This window comes from Cucumis sativus, chromosome 3 (assembly GCF_000004075.3).
Source record: "Cucumis sativus cultivar 9930 chromosome 3, Cucumber_9930_V3, whole genome shotgun sequence".
NCBI classification, from domain to species: domain Eukaryota; kingdom Viridiplantae; phylum Streptophyta; class Magnoliopsida; order Cucurbitales; family Cucurbitaceae; genus Cucumis; species Cucumis sativus.
This window is the reverse complement of record NC_026657.2, coordinates 30,752,874-30,774,262: the sequence shown is the minus strand read 5'-3', so window position 1 is coordinate 30,774,262 and position 21,389 is coordinate 30,752,874. Positions and strand designations below refer to the sequence as shown.

The following is a 21,389-nucleotide window of genomic DNA, read 5'->3' as shown; positions in this document are numbered from 1 at the left end:
TATAAATTTTAAGACGATAAATTAATTTAGTGTTTAGTGCAAGAAGCTTTAAACATTAACCATTCAGAGACATTTTCGCTACTAATAATGCGTTAATATAAAATAAAAAAGATCTGATTTTATATAATTAAAAAAAAAAACTTATGAACAATAAAATAAAAAAATAACCTAAAATTCCAATATTCTTTTCTACTGATATTTAAAACCAATAAAGAAACTACAGATAATTTTTCAGTATATATATATAATTAAGTAGCCAAAGAATCTTATGTCAGCTTAATTAGAGTTTAGTTTCTCTCGTTGACCTTTTAAACAAGGATTGATGCTTTGTATTATTGTAATTTTTGTTTCTAAATAATTGTTAAATTGATCGATCCATTTATCTAAAAGGGATATGCCTTTATTTACTTTATTAATCCAAACCAAATTCAATACAAATATATTAATTTAGAATCTAATTTAGATGTGTTCTAATTCGAGTTAGGTTTGATTTCTAGGCTCAAGTTTTAAGTTTAAGCTTAACTTAAATAAGTGCAGTGGTTTTCAATTATGATTGAACTTATTTGGCTCATATTTACGAATTATATCTTCGTTTGCAAACGGTCAATTACATATTATGTGATAATGTCATACCCAAATTTATTATTTAACAATCCAAACTGTGTTCAAGAATAATAACAACACTACTACTCAAAAGGGAGCTTGGGATAATGGTATTGATAAATCACTTTTGTTTCAAACAATCAATACGAAATTAACATAATTCAACAAGTTAAAAACATACATTAGGCTCCTATAATTCATCAAGATAAAGTTCAAAGTTATAAAGAAAAACGAAACATAGATCAAGTCAGTTAATAATCTAGTTCAAACTTCAAATTTTGTAGGAAATTAATTCAAATCATTGGCTAGTTATCTTCATCTCCAAACAATCAATCAGAGCTCGATGAAGCTCGAAACCCAGCGGTAACTGAAGAGCCTTCTCTAGGTGTGTCGGCTCCGACGGCATCGCAAACAAAAATATCTCGCATTCGTTGGAATCACCTACTGGAACGGCACTGGACACGTCGGTAATCGGCAACAGACAATTGGCGAGGAGCGTGGTATCACCGGCAGTTGTGAAGAAACCGCAAGTGTCATCGGAGAAATTTGGCGGTGAAATAATGCTGTTAACGGCCTCAAGATCGATCTCGAAGAGGTCATCGTCTTCTTCGATTTCCAGCGGATCTATGCCTGAGGCCATGGGTGGTGGGTGGAAAATACAAACACGGCGGAGCTTCAATTTTACTTATATAGGGAATGGAAAGAGTAAGGTGAAATGAAGTTAAGTATAACGGTCCTCAACAAATCCACAACCACCAAAATATATGGGATACAAAGTTGTTCCCCTAATCTCAAATCTAAGACTTAATCTTTGTTTTTCTTTATATTTTATGCAACAAAATTATGGTTTAGTTGTAAATTAAGCTTCAAAACAAATTAGGTTTAGTTAGGCGTTCCTAAACTTTTTTTATGTGTGTGTGTAATTAAATAAATCTTTTAACGTATTAAAAATGTTTAAGAATTGTCCCATTTTATAATATGGTATATTTATAAAGGTTAAAATTTTGTGTTAATAGAATCTAATAGGTCTATAAATTCTAAAATATGTTGAATAATGTCTTCCTTGTTCCTACCCTGTTTGTTTGCTTTTTTAAGAACTATTATAAAAAGTTAATGGTTATGTCAATTCAAGTTTTATTGTGTAATGAATGAGTATGTTCGAACTAAACAGTAAATTTAGATCATGAATAACATTTGGATTTTTATTTGAGAAACAAAGCCCGGAAGATCCTTAGTTTCAAAATAGGGTTGAAGAATTGTTAGTTCAGTTGTTTGAATTTTGAATCTTTGACGACTTTGGTTGGTGGTCGAATTTCACTCTTTTAGTTTAAAGAAAAGAAGAGTTTCGAAGTAGTTTCTAAACAACCATTCCTAGAACAGATTAAATCATTATTTGTAAATTTTCTAAATCAAATTGAGTATGATAATTGAGAAATACAACACTGTAATTTAGTAATACTAATAGTTAAATTCTTTTGAAGACTTATTTTCATTTACAATAGGACCTTAAATTTTTAAAAAGCTTTGATCAAATCCCCAAACTATCATTCATTTTACTTTTTTTTTTCTCTTTTAACGAATGTCAGTTGAGCAAGATTAGCATATGTGTATCTTCAAAAAAAAATTTAAATTAATTGATATGTTAATATAAATCTAATACAACCTGAACTTTGAGAATTTTAACGGTTGAAGGATGAACAGACTCCAAAGTTCTTGTAATTTAGAGTTATCATTCATCTCAAAATCATAAATTTGCAAATAATAACCAAAATATGCATAGTAACACTGATCCTCAAATCATAGAGATTTAAAACCATAATCCCACATGTATAACTACAAACAAGAGACTACTGATAAAATCTTCACAGAATAATTCTTTAGAACAATGTTTTCTTTTAACAAGTTTCTGAACTCATTAGCTACAAGCAAGAATTAGTAAGAAGAAAAATTTTAGCCATTACATATTACAATTAGAATATCTACCCTTATTCTACCTCAATAATCTGCATTTTTAAGATGAACATGTTGTACAAATGGATGAGCAACACAGAGTACAACTCAAATGGCATGAAGTAAGTTTTGACCAAGAGGTTAGAGGTACAAAACTCCCAACCCATGTATTGATGGACTTCGGAAAAGAAAAACAGAATAATCTAAGAGCTCATCGGGTGAGACTGAATACCTATCAATGCCAAATTGGGAAGGACAAAAGTAGAGACATCACTTAGCAAAAGTTTGTGTTGCAGAAATACAGCTAGAAACAACTTGAAGAACAAAAGTTTTTGGTAACAATAGTGACGCCCTCAGGTTGATAACAAGTTGGGGTGTTCACTGAAAGCTGAAATGTGGAACCCAAGTCCATGTGGGAAAACAATGAGGCTAAAGTTGAAGGTTTCCAAGATAAATAGAAGTGGGGAATACAAAACAAAGAGATAGGCCCAACTTTTGTTTGAAAAGAAGAAACAAAGAAAAGCTATGAAACAATTTTGAATTATAAGCCACAATGAAGTATTATAATGAGTAAATCAATCTCAACATATCATCCTGCGGTCTATCCATCTATCCCGTAACTAACTTTTTATATATTTCCAACCAAGTAAACACCAATATTGACAAATACATCCAAAAGCTAAAAAACATGACCTTTCTACAAAAGAAAGGTGTGTCTCCATTTGTCTATATTTTTTTCTTATAGAAAGAACATCTATAGTTCCTTGGTGATAAGACCAACAGGGCACGGAGCAACAATCTAATGGACTTCTTTATGAATTTGAATCAAGAAATAAATCTCATCCTAAACAATATTGCACCTTTAGACACAAGGAACTTGGATGGTGGTTTATTTCTTCAATACGGATACACAAGACAACCGGAAATGTCAAATCAGGTCAATAAATAAAGCCTACTATGTCTTTCAATCCTCTTCTAGTTATCAGCAAGGGAATAATAACTTACAGATAAGATACCACAATGCAGTTATAAATGGCTTTTCCATGGATGGAATGAAAGACAAAGAGAGCTTCAAAAAGAGATTATAAAGGACTTTTTTGATTGGCTGAGAGTAGGAAAGCTATTGTGGCAGATGTTATACAAGAAAATTGTTGACACAACATGAAAGAAAGTAACTTCAGAGAGGCCCAAGTCAAAGCATCATTCAGTAGATAAAACAAAAGAGCCAGTGGAATATGTAGCAACTTAGACACATTGCCAATACTAGGACATTGAACATGATCCCCCTTATAACGAAGCTCAAAATCTAGATATATTGTTTCCTAAAAAACATCTAAATATATTGATTGTATACTAGCAGGCAACCATTGACAGGCTTTTGAGGTTGATGCCTTGAGACTTGATTTTTCCACAACAAAAACCTACATATTGAATTTAAGTCTTTCAAAACAATGCATGAGAATGCTGTCTTATCGAGCAAAAGAAACATCCAGATCAAAGGCAAGTGCAACTAAAAATACTTTATCTCCAAGACAATTGTTCATAGGGACACTGCTAACGAATGAATATTCAGCTTGTGGGGGTCACTAACCAATCCAATTATACACACACTTCACACTTAAAACCCGGCATAGGCTGCTTAAAATTAAATAGATCACAGGCCATTCAACACCTACTAATTAACTATACAAGTAAACTAGTTTATAACTGACAAGACTAATAGAATAAATGACGAACATGGCACAAATAAAAAAGTTAAAAGCAAATGGATTTCTCATTTACTACAACAAGTTTCCCATTCCACCATCAATCAAACTTGAACTAGTAATCAATATAGTAAACAAAAAATTCAGTACAGAGTGTGCTCTTTTCTTTTTTTCCCCTTTTCGTAAAAAACAAAAAATGTCAATGCTAATCACAAAGCTGAAGTTGCATTATCAGAACTAAAATATAACTAACAGCGAAAACAGAGTAAAAATCAAAAAACAAGCATACGCTATCAAGCCACGGTGCTCATCCCCACCATCAGCAAGAGAAACCATAAGACTCGTACAGATCCTCGTCGCCCACAACACAAAAACTCCAGCAACTGCGAATCTCACTAGACCGGCTTGCGGCAGGAACAAAGACACAGCCGACAAAACCACGACAGGCAACATACAGTACCCAACCACGCTAGTACACGTGTGAAGATTCAAATTACCATTCCGCCCGGCCAACATATTGAACACAACATACAGAAAGATGGAAGAAACCACGATCCATCCCAGTATCACGCCGAATTGGATCTTACCGGCAAGCAACTGGAAGAGGCCAAAGAACATATATAAGAGAATCGGTCCAGACAAGTCCGAGTCCTTGTGCACATCGGGTTTGACCCGGAACGGATTCAAGATCGACTTGGTTTTCTTCCAGATTTGATCAGGGTGGATCCCGAGTTCATCGAGGAGGGGTTCTTCGTCTTCGAAATTAGCACCACCAGGGATAGACCCACCACCAATAGGACCACCATAGATACTGCCGGAGGATGTGGAAGCAGCAGCGGCGGATCCGATGTCAAATGACATAAACGGAATGCTGGAGCCAGTCTGCCGAGGAGGCTGAAACGGCGCCGTCGCCACACCCCGCCGTTGTTGAAGATTGGGGTTACCGCCAGAGGGAAAAACCACTGGCGGAACAGCGAACTCCTTCTTCACCGTCCCCATGGATTGAAGAAACAAAACACTGAAATCTGAAATGGGTTGAAAGAAGAAACCGATTGTAAATCGAAAACGATTTGGAGATTTAGGGATTCACCTCGAGATCGAATGCTCTACACAGAGTAAAAGGAAAATGGGGAAAATATTAGAGAAGATTCGATGCACTAGAAAGTGAAAATATTAAAAAGGAAAAGAAAAAAGATTGAAGTTTATATAGTAGAGAGAGGTTTTAAGGGTAAATGTGACTTTTCGTATTCCGTTTTAACTAATTGACGTGAAAGTGGGGAAGAGTACAAGGCCAATAATTTTCTAAAGTGACTCAATGTGGTATGAAATTACACTTTTCACCCCATTCTTTTTTAGAAAAATACGATTTGGTCTTTTCTTGTTCCATAGGTTTTGCTTTGTTCGTACTTCGTATGGGGTCAGATCCTCAATTTTAGAGACGAATGTCAATTAACGTTAAGTTCACGGTTACAATACATATAACTAATCAACTTTGTTATTTGTGTTTAGAAGTGTAAAATGTTCGTCTATTTATTGATTTCAAAATATTATTTATTATTTGATTTTAATTTATTTGACTAAAGTCGTGAATTGAATCATCTTATAAAACCCGAGAAGAGGAAAAATAGAATATTAATAATAGATTCAACCTGTCATAACATAAAAGTACAACCTAAATAACAATTTCAAAACATAGAAGCACAAACGATCCATGGTTGTGAGAATTGAAGATGTTATGAAAAAATTTCATTTTCAATAACTAAATTACTAAACTGTTATTTAAATGTATATGAAGTGAAGGATTTGAACTACACACTTGGTCGTTTTATATTAGAGTTAACTAAACAAACTAAAAGACAAAAATAATATATATATATATAAATAAATAAAGTTTGAAAAATAAATAATTTTTATAAAACAACAACTATAAATATATTAAAATATCTTAAACCAAATTTAATTGTTATATATATTTATTTTAAGAACATTTTTTAAAATAATAAAATAAATTAAAATATTTAACAAAATTTTAGATTATATAAATGATAGTTTCTACCCGTATAACATATGAACGATTATCAATTATAAAATTTGTTGATAGTTTATACTAGTAGTATATCAATTATTATCAGAATTTGGTATAGGATAAATATTTTATAAAATTTGTTATTTTTAAAAATTATGTTTTATTTTATTATATTTGAAAACGGCTATAAAATATTAAAAAAACTTAAAGAAGCACGTTTGAATAATGTTTTCATCTCATCTTGAGGTTCATTGAAGAAATCGGAAAACAGCGGGAAGGGGACTCGTGGACTCGTGGACTCGGAAGCATTTCCGATTCAACTCGGCGTCCAAAGAGTGGCGAGTCGTCGGAAGCAAGGCGAATTCGAACTGTGAACTCAACGGAAACCGAATTGAGATTCATCTTCAGATCCAACTGCGAAGAACATCTTCATTTAATTCTAGGTTTGTTTGAGAAATCGAATAATGGAGGAGGAAGATTGTTTGATCTCCAAAGCAGTGGCAGTGACGGCCTGCACTGCTATGGCTCTGTTCTACGTTGCCATTCTCTATGCTCCTGCTTTGATACTTCGTCTACCACCTCCTCCTTCTCTTCAAGTTTACATGATTCGACGGTTCCTGTGCGCCTTCATTTCCACCGCCGTTTCAGTCTTCGTCTGCGCTCTAATCCTTCCTGTAAGCTTCAATTAACTTTTTCCTGTCATTAATGTCTGCAAGCATGATTATATTGTTTGTATTTGCAATGAGTCTTTTCAGAAATCAGCTCTCCTTATTCGAGTTGAACTGTGTAATATTCATTTATTTCTTAGTAGAGAATAAAGAATTACTGGCCGTTTGGTTGATAGGAATTAGGAAATTTTCTGCAATGGCTCACTTAAGATAGAATGGTCAATCCATCTACTCGATACACTGGTTCAGTAAGTATTAGTTTATCACGCGAGCTACGAGTTAACTAATCGGAATTTGTCAACGTTAAAATTTGTGGTAAAACGAAGTAAATTTTGGTTTAGATAACGATTTGTTGATCTTCAATAATGAACCCGTTGGATCCATTGTCTCTGATAGAGGTGAGAGCAAGAATTTGTAGGTACATATATATAATTAGCTTTCTCGTTATTCAAGTGAACCAATTACCATAGACTTTAAGATCAATCAATCAACCTAATTGGTGAATTAGAGAGTTGAAGTTATTACTTCTTAATTACCATGCAAAGGAAGATATTAAGTAGACACGACCTCTTGTTCCTAGTTCTACGGGTTTCAGCAGATCTCAGGAATTTGTAACTCAGTGAAGCATTATTAATCTGAATATAAGTTCGTAGTCCGCAATTTATATATTTGTTTGTGCTAGCTTCCATCATAATGCTGACTTTCCTCATGTCATTTATTTCATGCCAGATAAAGAAAATGGAGTTATCACTGTTATTGGCAGCTTATGGTGTCCGAGCAAATCATATTGTAAGTATCACTTTTTTCTTCTCCATTAGATAACACACCATGGTATTAGCTAAGGTTTTCTTTAACATTTTATTCAATTTTATAATCTTGTAGTCTGCAGATTGGAAAGGTGAAATGAATCCTAAACTTGCGAATTGCAATTTTATCTATGAAACAGTGGCAAGCTGTGATCTTTCCTCTTTCATTGACTTCTTTTATGTACGTTGGATCAATGGTCTTAAAGTTTTTGTTATTGGTGGATTCATGGAGAGAACATATGAATCATGGAGGAGACTCCCTTTTGAACTGTGCGAGACTGTTGTGGACAAGAGTTCTTGATTGGGGGCTATCAACTGTCTCAAATATTTTAGCTTGGAGAAATTATGTTGTGGTGAGTAACTTCAAGCTTTTCCGCTCCATTTTTGGGTCCATGCTTTGTGTCAAAGCAAATAAATCACTTATAACCGCATGCTAGACACTCGTATATTTTCTTGAAATATTTTTGCAGCTGCTTTCCTTTTATATCCTGGGCAACTCTTCATCTTGCACCATCGGTTTTTTGTCCTGTTGGCATTACTTGTTTGATGATTCTTTATGAGTAAGCTCCATGAGTTGGGTGGGCGGAAAAAGTTGTGGCTTGGTTTTGCTCTAAATCTCCCTTGCATACTTATTATATTCAAAATTCAAGCTAGATAAGTAATGACAGTAACTTGATTGATTTGGTTACCTGGACCATTGTATTTAACCACTGAAGACAGGTTCACAGTTTGGTTGGAAATGCTTCGTCTAACGTCCAATGTTCTGGTTGCCACTCGTGAGTAAAAAGATGCTGTTATTTTGAGTTTGTGAGCTGACTTTTCTGTAAAAGTAAAATAGATGTCTTGTTTTCCTTAACGCTAACCAGTATTGGTTATTGATAATAAATAATTCTTTAAGCTGTGGCAAATGAACCTTTTTTCACTTCGATTTCTTGGTTGACATTTGCATCATACATCCTTGGACAGGCTCCACTAACTGAGGAGTTGGTGTTTAGAGCATGCATGATACCAATTCTTCTATCTGGGGGATTTAAGCCAACCACTGTGATATTTCTCTGCCCCATTCTTTTCAGTTTGGGTAAGTTCAACACTTCTCGTTTTAGCAAATAAACCATCCAACTATCTTACATAAGAGTTTGTGCATGTTCCCTCATTTATTCATTACGGGGCATGACCTTATGCTTCCCTGTACTATTTATTATTTTTTTGAAATTTGTCATGTTCCCCTTGATTCATAGAAATAGGGAAAACATTTCAAGGGTTTGAGCTTGAGATTTCTTGTTCTCGTACCATGTTCAGCAACCACCAGATTTATATATATACACATTTGGTTTTAGTTGTTTATGAAAAGTATGTATGGAATGAAGCGATGAGTCTTCAATACTTACATTTGGTTTTAGTTGTTTATTAATTGAAATTAGGATGGGACCATCAGACTTTGAACATTTCATGGATGAACAATTTTCCTGTGGACGTTCTGTAAATTTACTGAAACTTGTTTGGTTAAAAATTAGTAATATTCTGCTTCATCATCATGTGACAGCGCATTTAAACCACTTTATGGAGTACTATAGCAAGCAGAACAACAACTTAGCCAAAGCGGTTATGGTTGTAGGTACACAACTTTTATTCCCTGACAATTTGCATTCCATTTTTTACTCTTCCCCTTTCTTCTTTTTTTCCCATTAAATGTTTATGAAGGATGCATATGAGTTCAGTTTTTTTTTCTCTCATCTTTTCCTTTTCCAGGTCTCCAGCTTGGGTATACTGTGGTATTTGGATCATACGCGAGTTTTCTCTTTGTGCGAACTGGTATTCAAGATAGACATTACTTTTAATGCTAAGTTTTCTTTATAGGTCTTTGCTTTTGGTTCCTGAGCTTCATACACCTGTAATCAATTATCAGGTAGAAAGAGATTGATTTAACTGATGAATTTGCACCAGCTTCAAGCTGGAATTGGAGTAGAATTAGTTTCGAGCTCTAAACGTGCTACTAGAAGCTCATCAAATTTCACATATGAAGTTGTATACATATACACACATATTTTCCAATAATCTAATATGTAGTTTTAGTCTAGGGCACTATCAACTTTGTTTCATGAGAAGCACGTGTACTGGCACTAGTGCCCACACTAGTGCCTTTCTTGGTAAGCAAATTGATGATAGTTGATGTTGTCACCAAACTGTTTTAAAGATGCTAATAGGAAGAGTGATGCTTAATTTGACACCTAATACTAGTTATTATTCTCATTAATATGAAGAGTAGGGGGACTATCTTTTGGTACTTTCCTTTAGAACTCTTGTTCCAAGAGTTTTGTAATGAATATCCTTCCTTTATCACTTCTAATTGGTAAGGTTTATATAGTTCAAGGCCTGCAATGAAATCTAAGATAGTTTTGTTGGACTTGGTTCACAAACCTAGCCACTAATCTTCTTGCATTTTAAACTAAGCTAAGACAGCTGAGCGTGGATTTGTTGATAGTGTTTGGAGTCCCTTCTAGTTTAAGCAGTTTTAGAAAAGATATTTTCAATGAAATGTTATTATATCTTACATTTTTCAAAACTACCAACAGTTATTATATTAATTATAAATAGGCTTTATCTTCATGCCACATATTCAGTAGATTTTTGGTTGATCATTTTAAATTATTTTTTGGACAATCCATCCCTCGTGTCTTTCTTCTTCAAAAAAGAGTTCAAATTGATTCAACATTTTAAAAGAGCTTTTTATTCATCAAGGTTTGGAGAAAAAAAAAAAAACACTTTCAATCACCAAGAAACTAAACTTCACACATTTTGAATTCTTCATTTTTCCTAGGGCGATTATAGTAAACCTGATTATATTGCAAAAGCTATTCCAAACACACTAGAAGTCTCTTAAAAAGAAATCGCACTGATGTCAGGATATTTTTTTGCAGGCCATCTGCTTGCTCCTTTAGTTGCTCATGTTTTTTGCAACTTTATGGGCTTACCTGCTATTTTTTCTCGAGGAAGAGGTATGTTTTATGTTTTTGTGATCTGAATTTGCAATAACCCATGATAACAAAAGAATCAAACTAGTGCCATGTTTTATGTTTTTGTGATTTGTGTTCTTCAAAAAACCATGATAACAAAAGAATCAAACTAGTGCCATGTTTTATGTTTTTGTGATTTGTGTTCTTCAAAAAACCATGATAACAAAAGAATCAAACTTATCCCCCTTTGTTTCCTTGTACAGGAGAAAATATGTTCCAAATTTCTCATCCTTATTACATTTCCATATAGTTTACACTGTTGCGACGTTGCTTTATAATAAGATTTTCTACATGTTTACTGTCTAAATGCTAATAAATAGTTGATATGGTGATTAATGACCAGAAAAAAGAATGTTAAATTCCACATGCTGAAATGCACCTTGTGAAATCTAGGAAGCTTGAATTTAACCCTTTGAGCCAAGTGTACTTTTCTTTTTCTGTGTGTTCATTTTTGTTTATGAACCTCTGAGTTGAAGATAACTGTTATCTAAACATCCCAGGAGTGGTGAGTCTGGCATTTCTAGTTGGGATGGTGGGATTCCTATGGCTTCTTTTTCCCATGACAAGTCCACATTTGTTTAATGAGAGAACAAACAACTGCAGATGTTGGCAAGGATATTGTTCTTGGAACTAGACTCTGAAAGAAAATCTTGAAAGAAAATAATCTTACTGTAGCTTAGAAAGAGAGAGAGAAGCAGAAGAAGATATGTTAGATTATTCTTCTGTATTGAGGTATGTGCCAAGGCTGTTTATTATTAGGTATGAAAACCTCTATGAATATATGTTTCTCTCTTGTCTTGTGAGTTGTAATTGTAACAAAGAATTCAATGATTAAAAGACATTATTGATTGTTGTTTGAATGAAGGTGTTAGGCAGCGAAGGATGTTGTTTTGGACCAAAGCAAGAAAAAAGGTTTGCGTACTGAACCAGTTTCCATTCATCTTCTGAAACCCTTCCACTCTTGTAGATATTGTAATGATGGCCTCAAATCCGTAGGGTACCCTCCAAATTGTGGATCTTACCTCCCATTAACTTATCTATATCTTGTTTAAGTTTAACCTCCTCCCTTTAAGTAGCAACAATTTCCATTGAAATTTCGTGGAAATTCCCCACCCCCACACACCACATTATGCTTAGAACTCGACCACACAGTTTCACGACCTTTAGATTATAAGACTTTCAAGTTCTTTTTTCATAGTTTATTTCCTTTTCTTACTTTTAAAAAATCATGGCATGGGTAGGTATGAGTTTGATACTCCGTATGAGTACTTGGTCCCCATATTTTTTGTTTTAGGTGTTTTGGAGTTATTGGTTCGAAAACTTTTAACTTTAGTTCATTTTAGTTTTATACGTTTTAAATTAATCAAAATCAAAGTATAATGACCAAAATAGTATTTTAAACCGGGAATCAAATTCAAGTTAGATATGGCTAGAATTTTGCACCATATTCACGATTGGAATGTTGAGGTGTAAAATATTTGAAATGTGGGGGTTAAGGTCTAGAGAAATCTTTGGCATGGTCAGAAAATCAAAGAAACAAAAGGGAGGAAGAGGAGAAAAATCTGAGGAAAATGATGAGTATCTATGATGATTTAAATGGACCAATTTTTGCTTGTTTTCCATGAAGAAGGAAGAGAAGAAAAAAAAAGATATTCAAATGTGTCATCATCATTTTCTTTGCCTTTCTTCTCAATTTTGATCTCAATGAGTTTATTGAAAGGCTCAGAGGCAGGGCCTAGAACAAACAAACACCCCTCTAAAACTAGACCTCTAATTCAATGGAGTTTTGGATTGGACATTCTTCTTTATCTTTCAAATTCTATATATATTTTTTCCTTTATTCTTCTTCTTCTTCTTCTTCTTCTTATTTTTTTTTCTCTTTAATATTAATGGTCAACCTGACAAACACAGGGCTACGTCATGTCCATGGGTTTCATATTTTATTTCCTTTTTTTTCAGTTTTTTTTCCAAAATTTAATGAACTCTTTTAATATTTTTATTTTTATAAAAAAATTACTATTCTTTTTTTTTTTTTTTTTTAATTTTTGGGTGTGTGTGATGACGTTTACCTACTGATTAGATCCTCCCATCACTTTCTTCCTCAGATAGAATCCGAATGAAAAGCCTCCTTTCTTTTCTTTCATTTATTTTGTTTATTATTTTTTTTTATTGTTCTTTTTTCTAAATGGCAAAGTTTAAAATTTGAAAAAGAAAAATTGCTTTATGATTTTCTAGTTTTCAATCTTCGTTTCATCACTTTTGGATTTGTCTGATTTTACAAAGTTGATATATGAAAAAAAATTTATATATTTTTAGTTCTTAGCGTATAAGTTCGGTAATAAAAATTTAGTTACAACTGTGTAAATTAAAATTTCATGAGTACAAATTCTCACGGTATTACTATAGGCGAGAAGAAAATTATGTGACATATGGGTTGAGAAACAAATGTATAAATAGATTTACTTTAGAATTATTTATCAATAACATATAATGAAATATTGCAAGTTTTCTCAATTGTCATATTGAAACTGTTTCTGAAATTAAAGTAATCTTTTTAAAAAAAGTTTTAGAAGCATTGGAGGAAACTTTTCTGAATCTAAAAAAAATCAACAAAAGGTCATTTGTTGATATAATTTTCAATAAAGTGAGAATTTTATCTCAACTTAGAGTTAGATAAATCAAATCCCTTTTCTCTCTTCGTTCTTTTTTTCAACTTCCATACAATTGAAAAGGCAAATATCTTAATTTCAAACAAGTTTCTCTTTACAACACAAACCCTTTTTCTATTATTTTAACATGAACTTGATTTTTTTAAACATCTCTTTCCATGCAAGAAAGCCACATGTCAAAAGAAAAATAAACCCAAACACACACACGAAAACTCTACGTGAAATCAGAACTCGGGATGATATGAACATGCATGTGTGATTTGATTAAGCTTTTTAAAAACATTCCCAAATGGTTTTGTCTTCAATAGACAAAAAATTCATTATTCTTTCAAACCTTTTACATGATTTCATAGCCTTTATTTTATTACACAATTAAACAATTAATATATAAATCTGTGTGTGTGTGTGTGTATTAATGCTCTGTTCATCTTTTATGGATATCTTGGATTTGAAACTTGACAAAAATTACAAGCAAAAATGATAATGAAGCCACTCAAAATTGGATGCCTCATTGATTACCTTTATTGTAAAGATTTATTTTTTATTGCTTATCAAGAAACTAAATTAAATGGGTAGGAATAAAATTAAATTTTTGAGCAAGCCCATTTAAGGCCTTTTCAATTACAATCACAATTTGATATGAGAAAGAAAAACTTATAATGTGAAATTGGTTTTTCCATTAGATAGCCTGATACATCATTTTGAAGTACAGAAAATCCATATCCTAACCCCCCCAAAAAAAGATATAAGAAATTCAAAAAAAAAGAAAAAAAAAGATGCTAAAGCTACATGCTGTCCTATATAACTGAAATCCCAAACTACTTGCTACTGTTGGCTATGGTAATTCACAAAAAATGAAAAACATTAAAAAAAAATTAAAAATAAGATTAAACTTTAAGTGGGGTCATGATATCATCACCATCATAATCATGTTCTTCTTTCTTCTTCATCATCTTCTTCTTCTTCCATTGATATTAGATTATTTCAATTGGAAGAATTAGAAGGATTTGCAGAGGAGAGATTAAGATCAGGAATTGATTTTGAAGCATTGGCTTTTGAATTTCCTTTGGATAATTTCTGCTTCAGTTCTGAAAGAAGAGCTTGATTTTCTTGGTTCAAAAGTTGAGCTTTCTTCCTCAGTCTCTCATTTTCCTTCATTATGTAACAGTTTTGCAAGTATAACTCTGAGTTTAGCCTCTCCATTTCTTCCTTTTGCTTATTTGATTATTGATTGATCGCAATTTGGTTGATAAATATATGATAATATTACATCAACCAAATTCCAAATAAATAAAAAAACCCTGAAAAAGAAAACAAAGAATTTATTTAGAAAAAAAAAAGGAATAATAGGAGAAGAAGCAGAGAAGAGGAATTAGAAGCACACAAGATAGAAATGTTGAGATGGGTTTTAGGATTAGGAAATGGAAAAAATAGTGAGAGGTTAATTTATAGAGATTGATAAATCCAACAGTAACGAGGAAGATGAAGAAGAAGAAGAAGAAGCTTTGGTCTTAGCCATATGTAATAATGAGAGTTAGAAGAGAAAGAGACAGAAACAAATGGGAAAAAAGAGGAGGCAAAAACAGCTTCGAAACAGGGAATTTTTTTAATTAAAAAAAATTAAACAAAAGATTTTTGAGTGAAAAAAATAAATAAAAGAGAGAATAAGGATAAATGGATGACAAAATGTACACTCATTGTGAAAAGAAAAAAAAGGGGGGGAAAAAAAGAAGAAATGGGTTGTTCTTTCGGTTGCCCAAATATGAAAGAAAAGGATAATTAAAGTTATATTCAACCACATTAATAAGACCATAAGAAACTTAAAAATTCTGAACCTCTTAAGTTTCCTTGTAAACTAAGCCTCTGTAATTTGCACCAAAAACAGAGGAAATAAATTGTTTTGAGCGGGGAAAAAGACATGAAATTGAAGAATTCAATACAAAAACACAAGAGAAGAAGAAGAAGAAGAAGAAGAAGAAGAAGAAACTTAGAATTTAGAAGAACAAAAACCAAAACTTACACACAAAAAAAAGGAACAAAACAAAGGAAGTACCCCACAACATAAGGGTATGTCTACCTTTCTTGGTGAAAGGGAAGCAAGAAGAGAACCTTAAGAACAAAACAAAAAGACCCAAAAAAAAAACAACAATAATATAAATCATATATATATATATATATAGACAGAGAGAAAGAGAGAAAGAGAGAGAGAGAGAGAGAGAGAGAGAGAGAGAGAAATGGAGGAAAGAGAAAGTGGGTATTGTGTTGATTTTTCTTTATCTTTTCAAAAAAGATCACCTTTTTAAGAGGGTTTGTTGGGCAGAGAGAGAAGTAAACAAAAACAATCTGGATTTTTGTAACAGAAGCACTTGTAGTAGTAGTAGTAGAAGAAGAAGAAAAGGAAAAGCTAAAAAAAAAAAAGGGGAACAAGTGAGGGACAAATGGAACAAAGTGGCTGTTAATTTATAGAGTCATAGGTTAAGAGAGAGAAACCCCCCCAAACAAAAATTAAAAACACAAAAATCATTTTATATAATCTAAAAAATATAAAATATTTTTATTTTGAATACATTAAAAAAGAAAAGAAAAAGAAAAGAAGAAGACATTGAAACATTAGACATGAGACATGCCCCTCTTTCTGACACAACAATCATGTAAGTGTAAGCATGGAAGGCGGCCGCTTATAGGAAGAAGAAAGAACAACAAAGAAAGAAAGAAAGAAAGAAGAAGAAGCTCAAAAGATTTTTTTTTAAATTTGTTAATGGCGTCATGGGTTCTCAGGGGTAAAATTGGGAATTATAGAAGGGTGTTTTAGTAAAGAAAAGAGATGGTGTGTGAGATAGAGATAGAGATAGAGAGAGAGAGAGAGGGGAAGAATTATGGGAGTTTTAGGGGTAGGAGGGGGGATGTAAAATGATGGGTGGGCTAAGGGCCGTCCCAAGATTCGCAATCATTAAATGGATTGGCTTCTAAACCCATCATCACTTCACACACACAACCCCTTCTCTCAATGCCACCCACCAACACCAACACCAACACCCCCTCTTCTTTTCTTTTAATCCCTACTCTTCAATAATCATCAATCACCTCTACAATATGCTAACTCATCTCAATTATGTTTTAATTGAGTTCAAGTTCACCAAAAACAAGTGCATTTATTATGTATCTAACTTCTTCTGGTCATTCAAAATTAACTTATTAAAATTGAGTTTGAATGACTAAATGTATATATAATATTAAACCCAAGTATTGTTTAAAATATGGAAGGTTAAAAATGTAATTCTATGAAATTATACCATATAGACTAAATATTGTAATTCTATTTGTAGCCCTCCTTTCATTTCCCTTTCACATTTCTAATCTCTTTGTGTTGGTAACTATTGGTAATAATCATTATTTTTCTCTCTTTTTTACCCCTTTTTTTGGGGTGGGTTTTATTAGCACTTCTTTTTGCACATACAACTTTTCTTTACCCACTTGTTTATTTTGGGGATTTTATTCCTTACTTGTAATGTTGTATTTTCCCTTTCATATTACCCTCTCCCCCCTTTTACTTCAACCCCTCCTTTTCTAATTTTGTTTAACTCATTCCTAATCACAACCACCAACAAAAAAAAAAAAAAATCATTTCTATGCTTTTAGGGTTTGCACCCAATTAAAAACATAATTTACTGGTTTTGTTTTGGCTTAGTTTCTTCATCTCTTTCTTTTACCTCTCGTCCTCAAAAGTGATCGATGTGGTTCGTTGGTTGGCTTTTTCGATCTTATCGTATTTTTTGTTGAGTTTTTATCAAGAATTGTGTACTAATTAATAACTTTAATTGTGTAATTGAAAGAGACGGGAATCTATAAAGTTAGGCATTTTAGATTATACACTAGGCTATTTTTCCTCTTGTAAGCATGATTGTTCGAACTTAGCTTACCTAATATCGACTAATTAAATTTTTGAAATAACTATCTTCTCGGTTACGTAATTATACTAATCTTGTAACCAAACTTATCTAACCTTTATAATATACTTGGGACCATTTTTTATGGCTTAGAATTATTTGAACCAATTGATGATGGTATTTTGTTTTACATTATTATAAAGAATTATTACAATCAAAGCAAGGATCATCAATGAAAGCATTTTGAAAGCAATAGACAAAAAGTGAAAGGAAAAAAACATACCTTTTTTGTCCTAACTTTTAGATTTAGCTTCTATTTTGGTCTCTAAATTTCAAAATGTTACACGTCTCATTCTTAAAATCTTTCTATTTTAATATCAATTTAGTCTCTATATTTCAAACAAATTTAGAATTTTGTTTCAATTTGATCACTATATTTTAAAATTATCTCGATATTTTTTACTAGATACTTGCTCTCAATGCCTATTATCCAAGTTAAAATGAAACAAAATCGAAAACCTAAAAGACTAGATAGGTAAGTTTTTCAATAACGTTAGAGACCAAATGAAAATTGTACGTACCCAAAACACAAAAGAGAGACGTGGAAATGCAAATTTTGGTTGATTGATTTGAAGTTTAGAAAATAGGAAGAATGGAAAGGGAATGGGGGTAGGGGCCAGCCAGCGTCAAGGCCTCTCATGGGTTATGAGTAGCTTAGTGTGAAAACATGATGGGAGTTTTTCACATATGCGAATGGCTCCATAAAATTGTATGATTTCCTCAAGGGGGCATTTTAGTCATTTACTACCCCTCGTGGAGCTCGTTCTTCTCTCTACGTCTTTGCATCAATGCCAATCATGGAGCTCTAAACAATGGGGTTAGTGGTCCTTAAATTACCTTTCTGCCCCCACCCTTAAAATAAAGCCTTTTCCCTCTTCCAAATTTTACCCTATTTGGCTTTTCAACACTTCAATTTGCTTCTCCTTTTAACTCATTTTAATGATGAATGGTTATTATTGAGTAGTAGGGTGGAAAAGTACCAAAAAGCAATTGATCCTTCTTCTTTTCTTTTTTTTTTTTTTTTTTTTTTTGCTTTTTAAGAAGGAAAAGCAAAGATTGTTCCTTCAACTAAATCATAGTTTTGCATGGTTGGGTGGCATCCATTTTAATTTTGGTTTCCTTTTCTAAAGCTTTTCCAAATATTATTCAATCTTGAAAAACCTTTGACATGTGTACTTCATGAGTTTTGGATTATCGTTTAGGATTAAAATATCAATATCAATATGGATATTGATGATTATTTTTTTATATAGTTATTTAAATTAGTAGTTTAAGTTAATTCGCTTACAAACTAAGTTATACATCTTTTTATTAAGTTTAAATATTTATTTTTTGTTTTTTATATTTGTGAGTGTCGTCGATTAATCTCACAGAGCAATCCCTCTAACCCTACAACGTTTAGATGTTAAGAAAACTCATAAAATATTAAATCTATGGTAGGTAGTTACTATAGATAATGGAAATCTTCATATTGTGATTAGTAGTAGATGACATTATTTTATGTTTTATAGCTATTCATCAAATATATTAATTCATCCTTAACATTGATGTCAAACTTTTAAATTTTACAAATCTGACATATAATTTAACATTTTATTACTATGTGACATGAATATAAATAAAAATAACACATAATCGTCGAATAGTACATTATATTATTTTTATAATAATAATAGATGCTCATATATTTGTACCATTTCATATGCACAAGGATTGATCTCTCACTATAATATTATATGATTCGAATATTATAAATATAGTTGATCACTATATATATATATATGTGGTTGTTTGAAAGTTTTATTTTATCCGACCAAAAAAAGGTTCATATGAGATTTTTTTTTAACACAATTTAAAAGGTTTCTTATTGATGATTATTGATGATTGATGTGGGTAATATAAGTCAAAAAGAGATTACTTTATAATTTTATAAATCGGTTTTTGTCAAGAAATTAATTTCATTTTTAAATTTAGAAAAAAAAGTCACTTTTTTAGTCAAAATATTTCCCCAACATTTTAATTGCTAAAATTAAAATCTGCCGGTAAGTATCATGAGAAAATTGAAAAAAAATTGAATGTTTTTTTTTTCTTTCTAATAATTATTTTCAAAATTTGAAATTGAATAGATACTCAATATATTTTCTAAAAAAGTGCCGTCCACCTCGATCTCACATGTCAAGACCAAGACGAACTCATCCTCTCTACTTTTGACAAATACAAAAGAAGAAAGAGTAAACAATTGATTCGCTTCAATCTTGAAGAAGATGAAGGTCGCTTGATCTTTATAATTTGAGACATCTAGTGCATGCAACTTGATCTAACCCTCGAGTGCATGTAGCATGTAAGTGCATGTGACAAACAAATACCATCATACTAACATATTTTTTTCATTATTATTTTTAAATGATATGTTTTTCAAAATACAAATTTTTCGTCTCAATGATAAAGAGATGTTTGACACGTAACAAGTTCACTTTAATTTGACCAAAATTTTACTATCAACCATATGCATTATCTTAATTCTTTAGTCGAAGAAAACATCATTTTATCCTAAAAAAAGATTATTGAAATAAAAGGGAATATTGAAGAAATTAATTTTTAGAAAAAGAAAAGAGGATTTTTGTTGAGTAGAAAATGGCAAAAGGAGTAATTAGTGGGGAAAACGTGTCGTAAATCATATTAATAAACTAAAAAAGAATATTGCATTTATTTATTTATTATAGTCTTGACTTAGAAGATGACAATTTTGAATTATCAGAATCCTATTTTATATTTTTTGTCAGTTTTTTTATTTTATATATTTTATAATCATTGGATTTTCTGTTGAGAAAGAGAGAGACAGACACACATGCATTTATTTTTATTTATTTTTCTTATTAATCACTCATTTCTAAATTTATAATTTACTTTAATTCTTTCTTAATATAATTTAATTCAAACCTTTAAAAAATTAAAATACTTTTTTAAAAAAAGTCTGATTTAATTTTAACAATTTTAATACACAGTGACTAAATTCCTTTTATTGTAATATTTTGTTTCATTTATTATAGATATTAACTCAATGAGAGCAAGCAAAGTGAAAATCAATGAGAGTAGCGAGAGAAAAAGCAATGTGAAGTAGTTATCAAGCATTACATATGGTTTTGAAGGAGGAAACAATGAAGGAATAGTTTTGTTGAGATTATATTTTAATGTTTAGTCAATATTTATGTAAGAAAATCAATTAAGCCTTTCATATCAATTGGTGAAGACTTCCATTTATAGATATATGACATGATGGGGGAAGTAAGGCAATAATTTTCCCCTTGGAAATTGTTTTTTTTCTTTTTTTTTTTTGGGTTCTAAAAGGTGAAAATTGAAAAATAAAATTCATAAAAAGCTATGATAGGGGGGCTGCAAACAAGAGGGGTCTGCAAAAGAAGTAAATTTGGGGGCTAATACTCGATGAATCTAAAGGGTTATAAATTGGGTCTCTGCTACAAACCAATGATGACATGCCCTAAAAATAAAGGGTCTCTTTCCCTCCCCACCCCCTCACCCCCTCACCCAATTTCTAATCCTTACTTCCTCTTAAATTCCTTCCACCCCAATTACTTCACATTTTCTACTCAACTTTCTTCCTTAATCTCTCCTCTAATATTTTGCCATATATATTATTAGACTTGAATAACGTATCAAAATGAGTATAGCTTAACGAATATACAAATATGTCGTGAGTCAAGAGCATAACTCAACGTATTTTAATTAGTACTTTGGATAAGTTGTTCATGTTAATGTACTCTATATCCAAATTATGAGATGAAAATTTGAACTATGATCTCTTGATTTAAGATGTATATTTTCATTAATTGAGGTTGGTTTATTCAAGTCCATAATGGGAGGTGGAAGATTTGAACTTTTGATTACTTAATCCAAGGTATATATTTTACCATTTCAGTTTTGCTTAAGTTAGTCGTAGATCATCCAGAGTTAATGTTGATAATAAAATAAGATAAGTTTC

General features: G+C 31.8%; 3 protein-coding genes across 4 annotated transcripts; 1 reads left to right on the top strand and 2 right to left on the bottom strand.

Moving 5' to 3' along the window:
- Nucleotides 1-4,300: 4,300 nt before the first annotated feature.
- On the bottom strand, nt 4,301-5,437 carry LOC101206007 (protein YIPF5 homolog). The gene has a single exon (XM_004153687.3). The coding sequence runs from the start codon at nt 5,256-5,258 to the stop codon at nt 4,497-4,499; it is 762 nt and encodes a 253-aa protein (XP_004153735.2). The 5' UTR covers nt 5,259-5,437; the 3' UTR covers nt 4,301-4,496.
- Nucleotides 5,438-6,514: 1,077 nt separating this feature from the next.
- Nucleotides 6,515-11,999, top strand: LOC101206885 (CAAX prenyl protease 2). Of its 2 annotated transcripts, XR_969089.2 has the most exons (9): nt 6,515-6,959; nt 7,683-7,742; nt 7,900-8,112; nt 8,726-8,837; nt 9,303-9,374; nt 9,509-9,571; nt 10,678-10,755; nt 11,274-11,505; nt 11,639-11,999. XR_969089.2 is itself a non-coding variant. In XM_004149166.3 (8 exons), the coding sequence occupies exons 1-8, from the start codon at nt 6,750-6,752 to the stop codon at nt 11,405-11,407; spliced, it is 942 nt and encodes a 313-aa protein (XP_004149214.1). In that variant the 5' UTR covers nt 6,515-6,749; the 3' UTR covers nt 11,408-11,711. The 2 variants fall into 2 exon arrangements, 1 of the variants encoding a protein (XP_004149214.1); XM_004149166.3 differs by having other exon boundaries at nt 11,274-11,711.
- Nucleotides 12,000-14,082: 2,083 nt separating this feature from the next.
- Nucleotides 14,083-15,916, bottom strand: LOC101207121 (protein LITTLE ZIPPER 4). Its single transcript, XM_011653706.2, has 2 exons — nt 15,738-15,916; nt 14,083-14,743 (listed from the first exon to the last, which is right to left on the bottom strand). Exon 2 carries the CDS (start codon nt 14,643-14,645, stop codon nt 14,427-14,429), a length of 219 nt encoding a protein of 72 aa, XP_011652008.1. The 5' UTR covers nt 14,646-14,743; nt 15,738-15,916; the 3' UTR covers nt 14,083-14,426.
- Between the last annotated feature and the right edge of the window lie 5,473 nt (nt 15,917-21,389).

What these genes read in the sequence shown, in the direction of transcription:
- LOC101206885 (XM_004149166.3), top strand. Translation starts at nt 6,750, where the DNA reads ATGGAGGAGGAAGATTGTTTGATCTCCAAAGCAGTGGCAGTGACGGCC. An exon ending in CAAAGCGGTTATGGTTGTAG is followed by an intron (nt 9,375 to 9,508) that starts GTACACAACTTT and finishes TTCCTTTTCCAG; the next exon opens with GTCTCCAGCTTGGGTATACT. An exon ending in TATTTTTTCTCGAGGAAGAG is followed by an intron (nt 10,756 to 11,273) that starts GTATGTTTTATG and finishes TAAACATCCCAG; the next exon opens with GAGTGGTGAGTCTGGCATTT.
- LOC101207121 (XM_011653706.2), bottom strand. Translation starts at nt 14,645, where the DNA reads ATGGAGAGGCTAAACTCAGAGTTATACTTGCAAAACTGTTACATAATG.
- LOC101206007 (XM_004153687.3), bottom strand. Translation starts at nt 5,258, where the DNA reads ATGGGGACGGTGAAGAAGGAGTTCGCTGTTCCGCCAGTGGTTTTTCCC.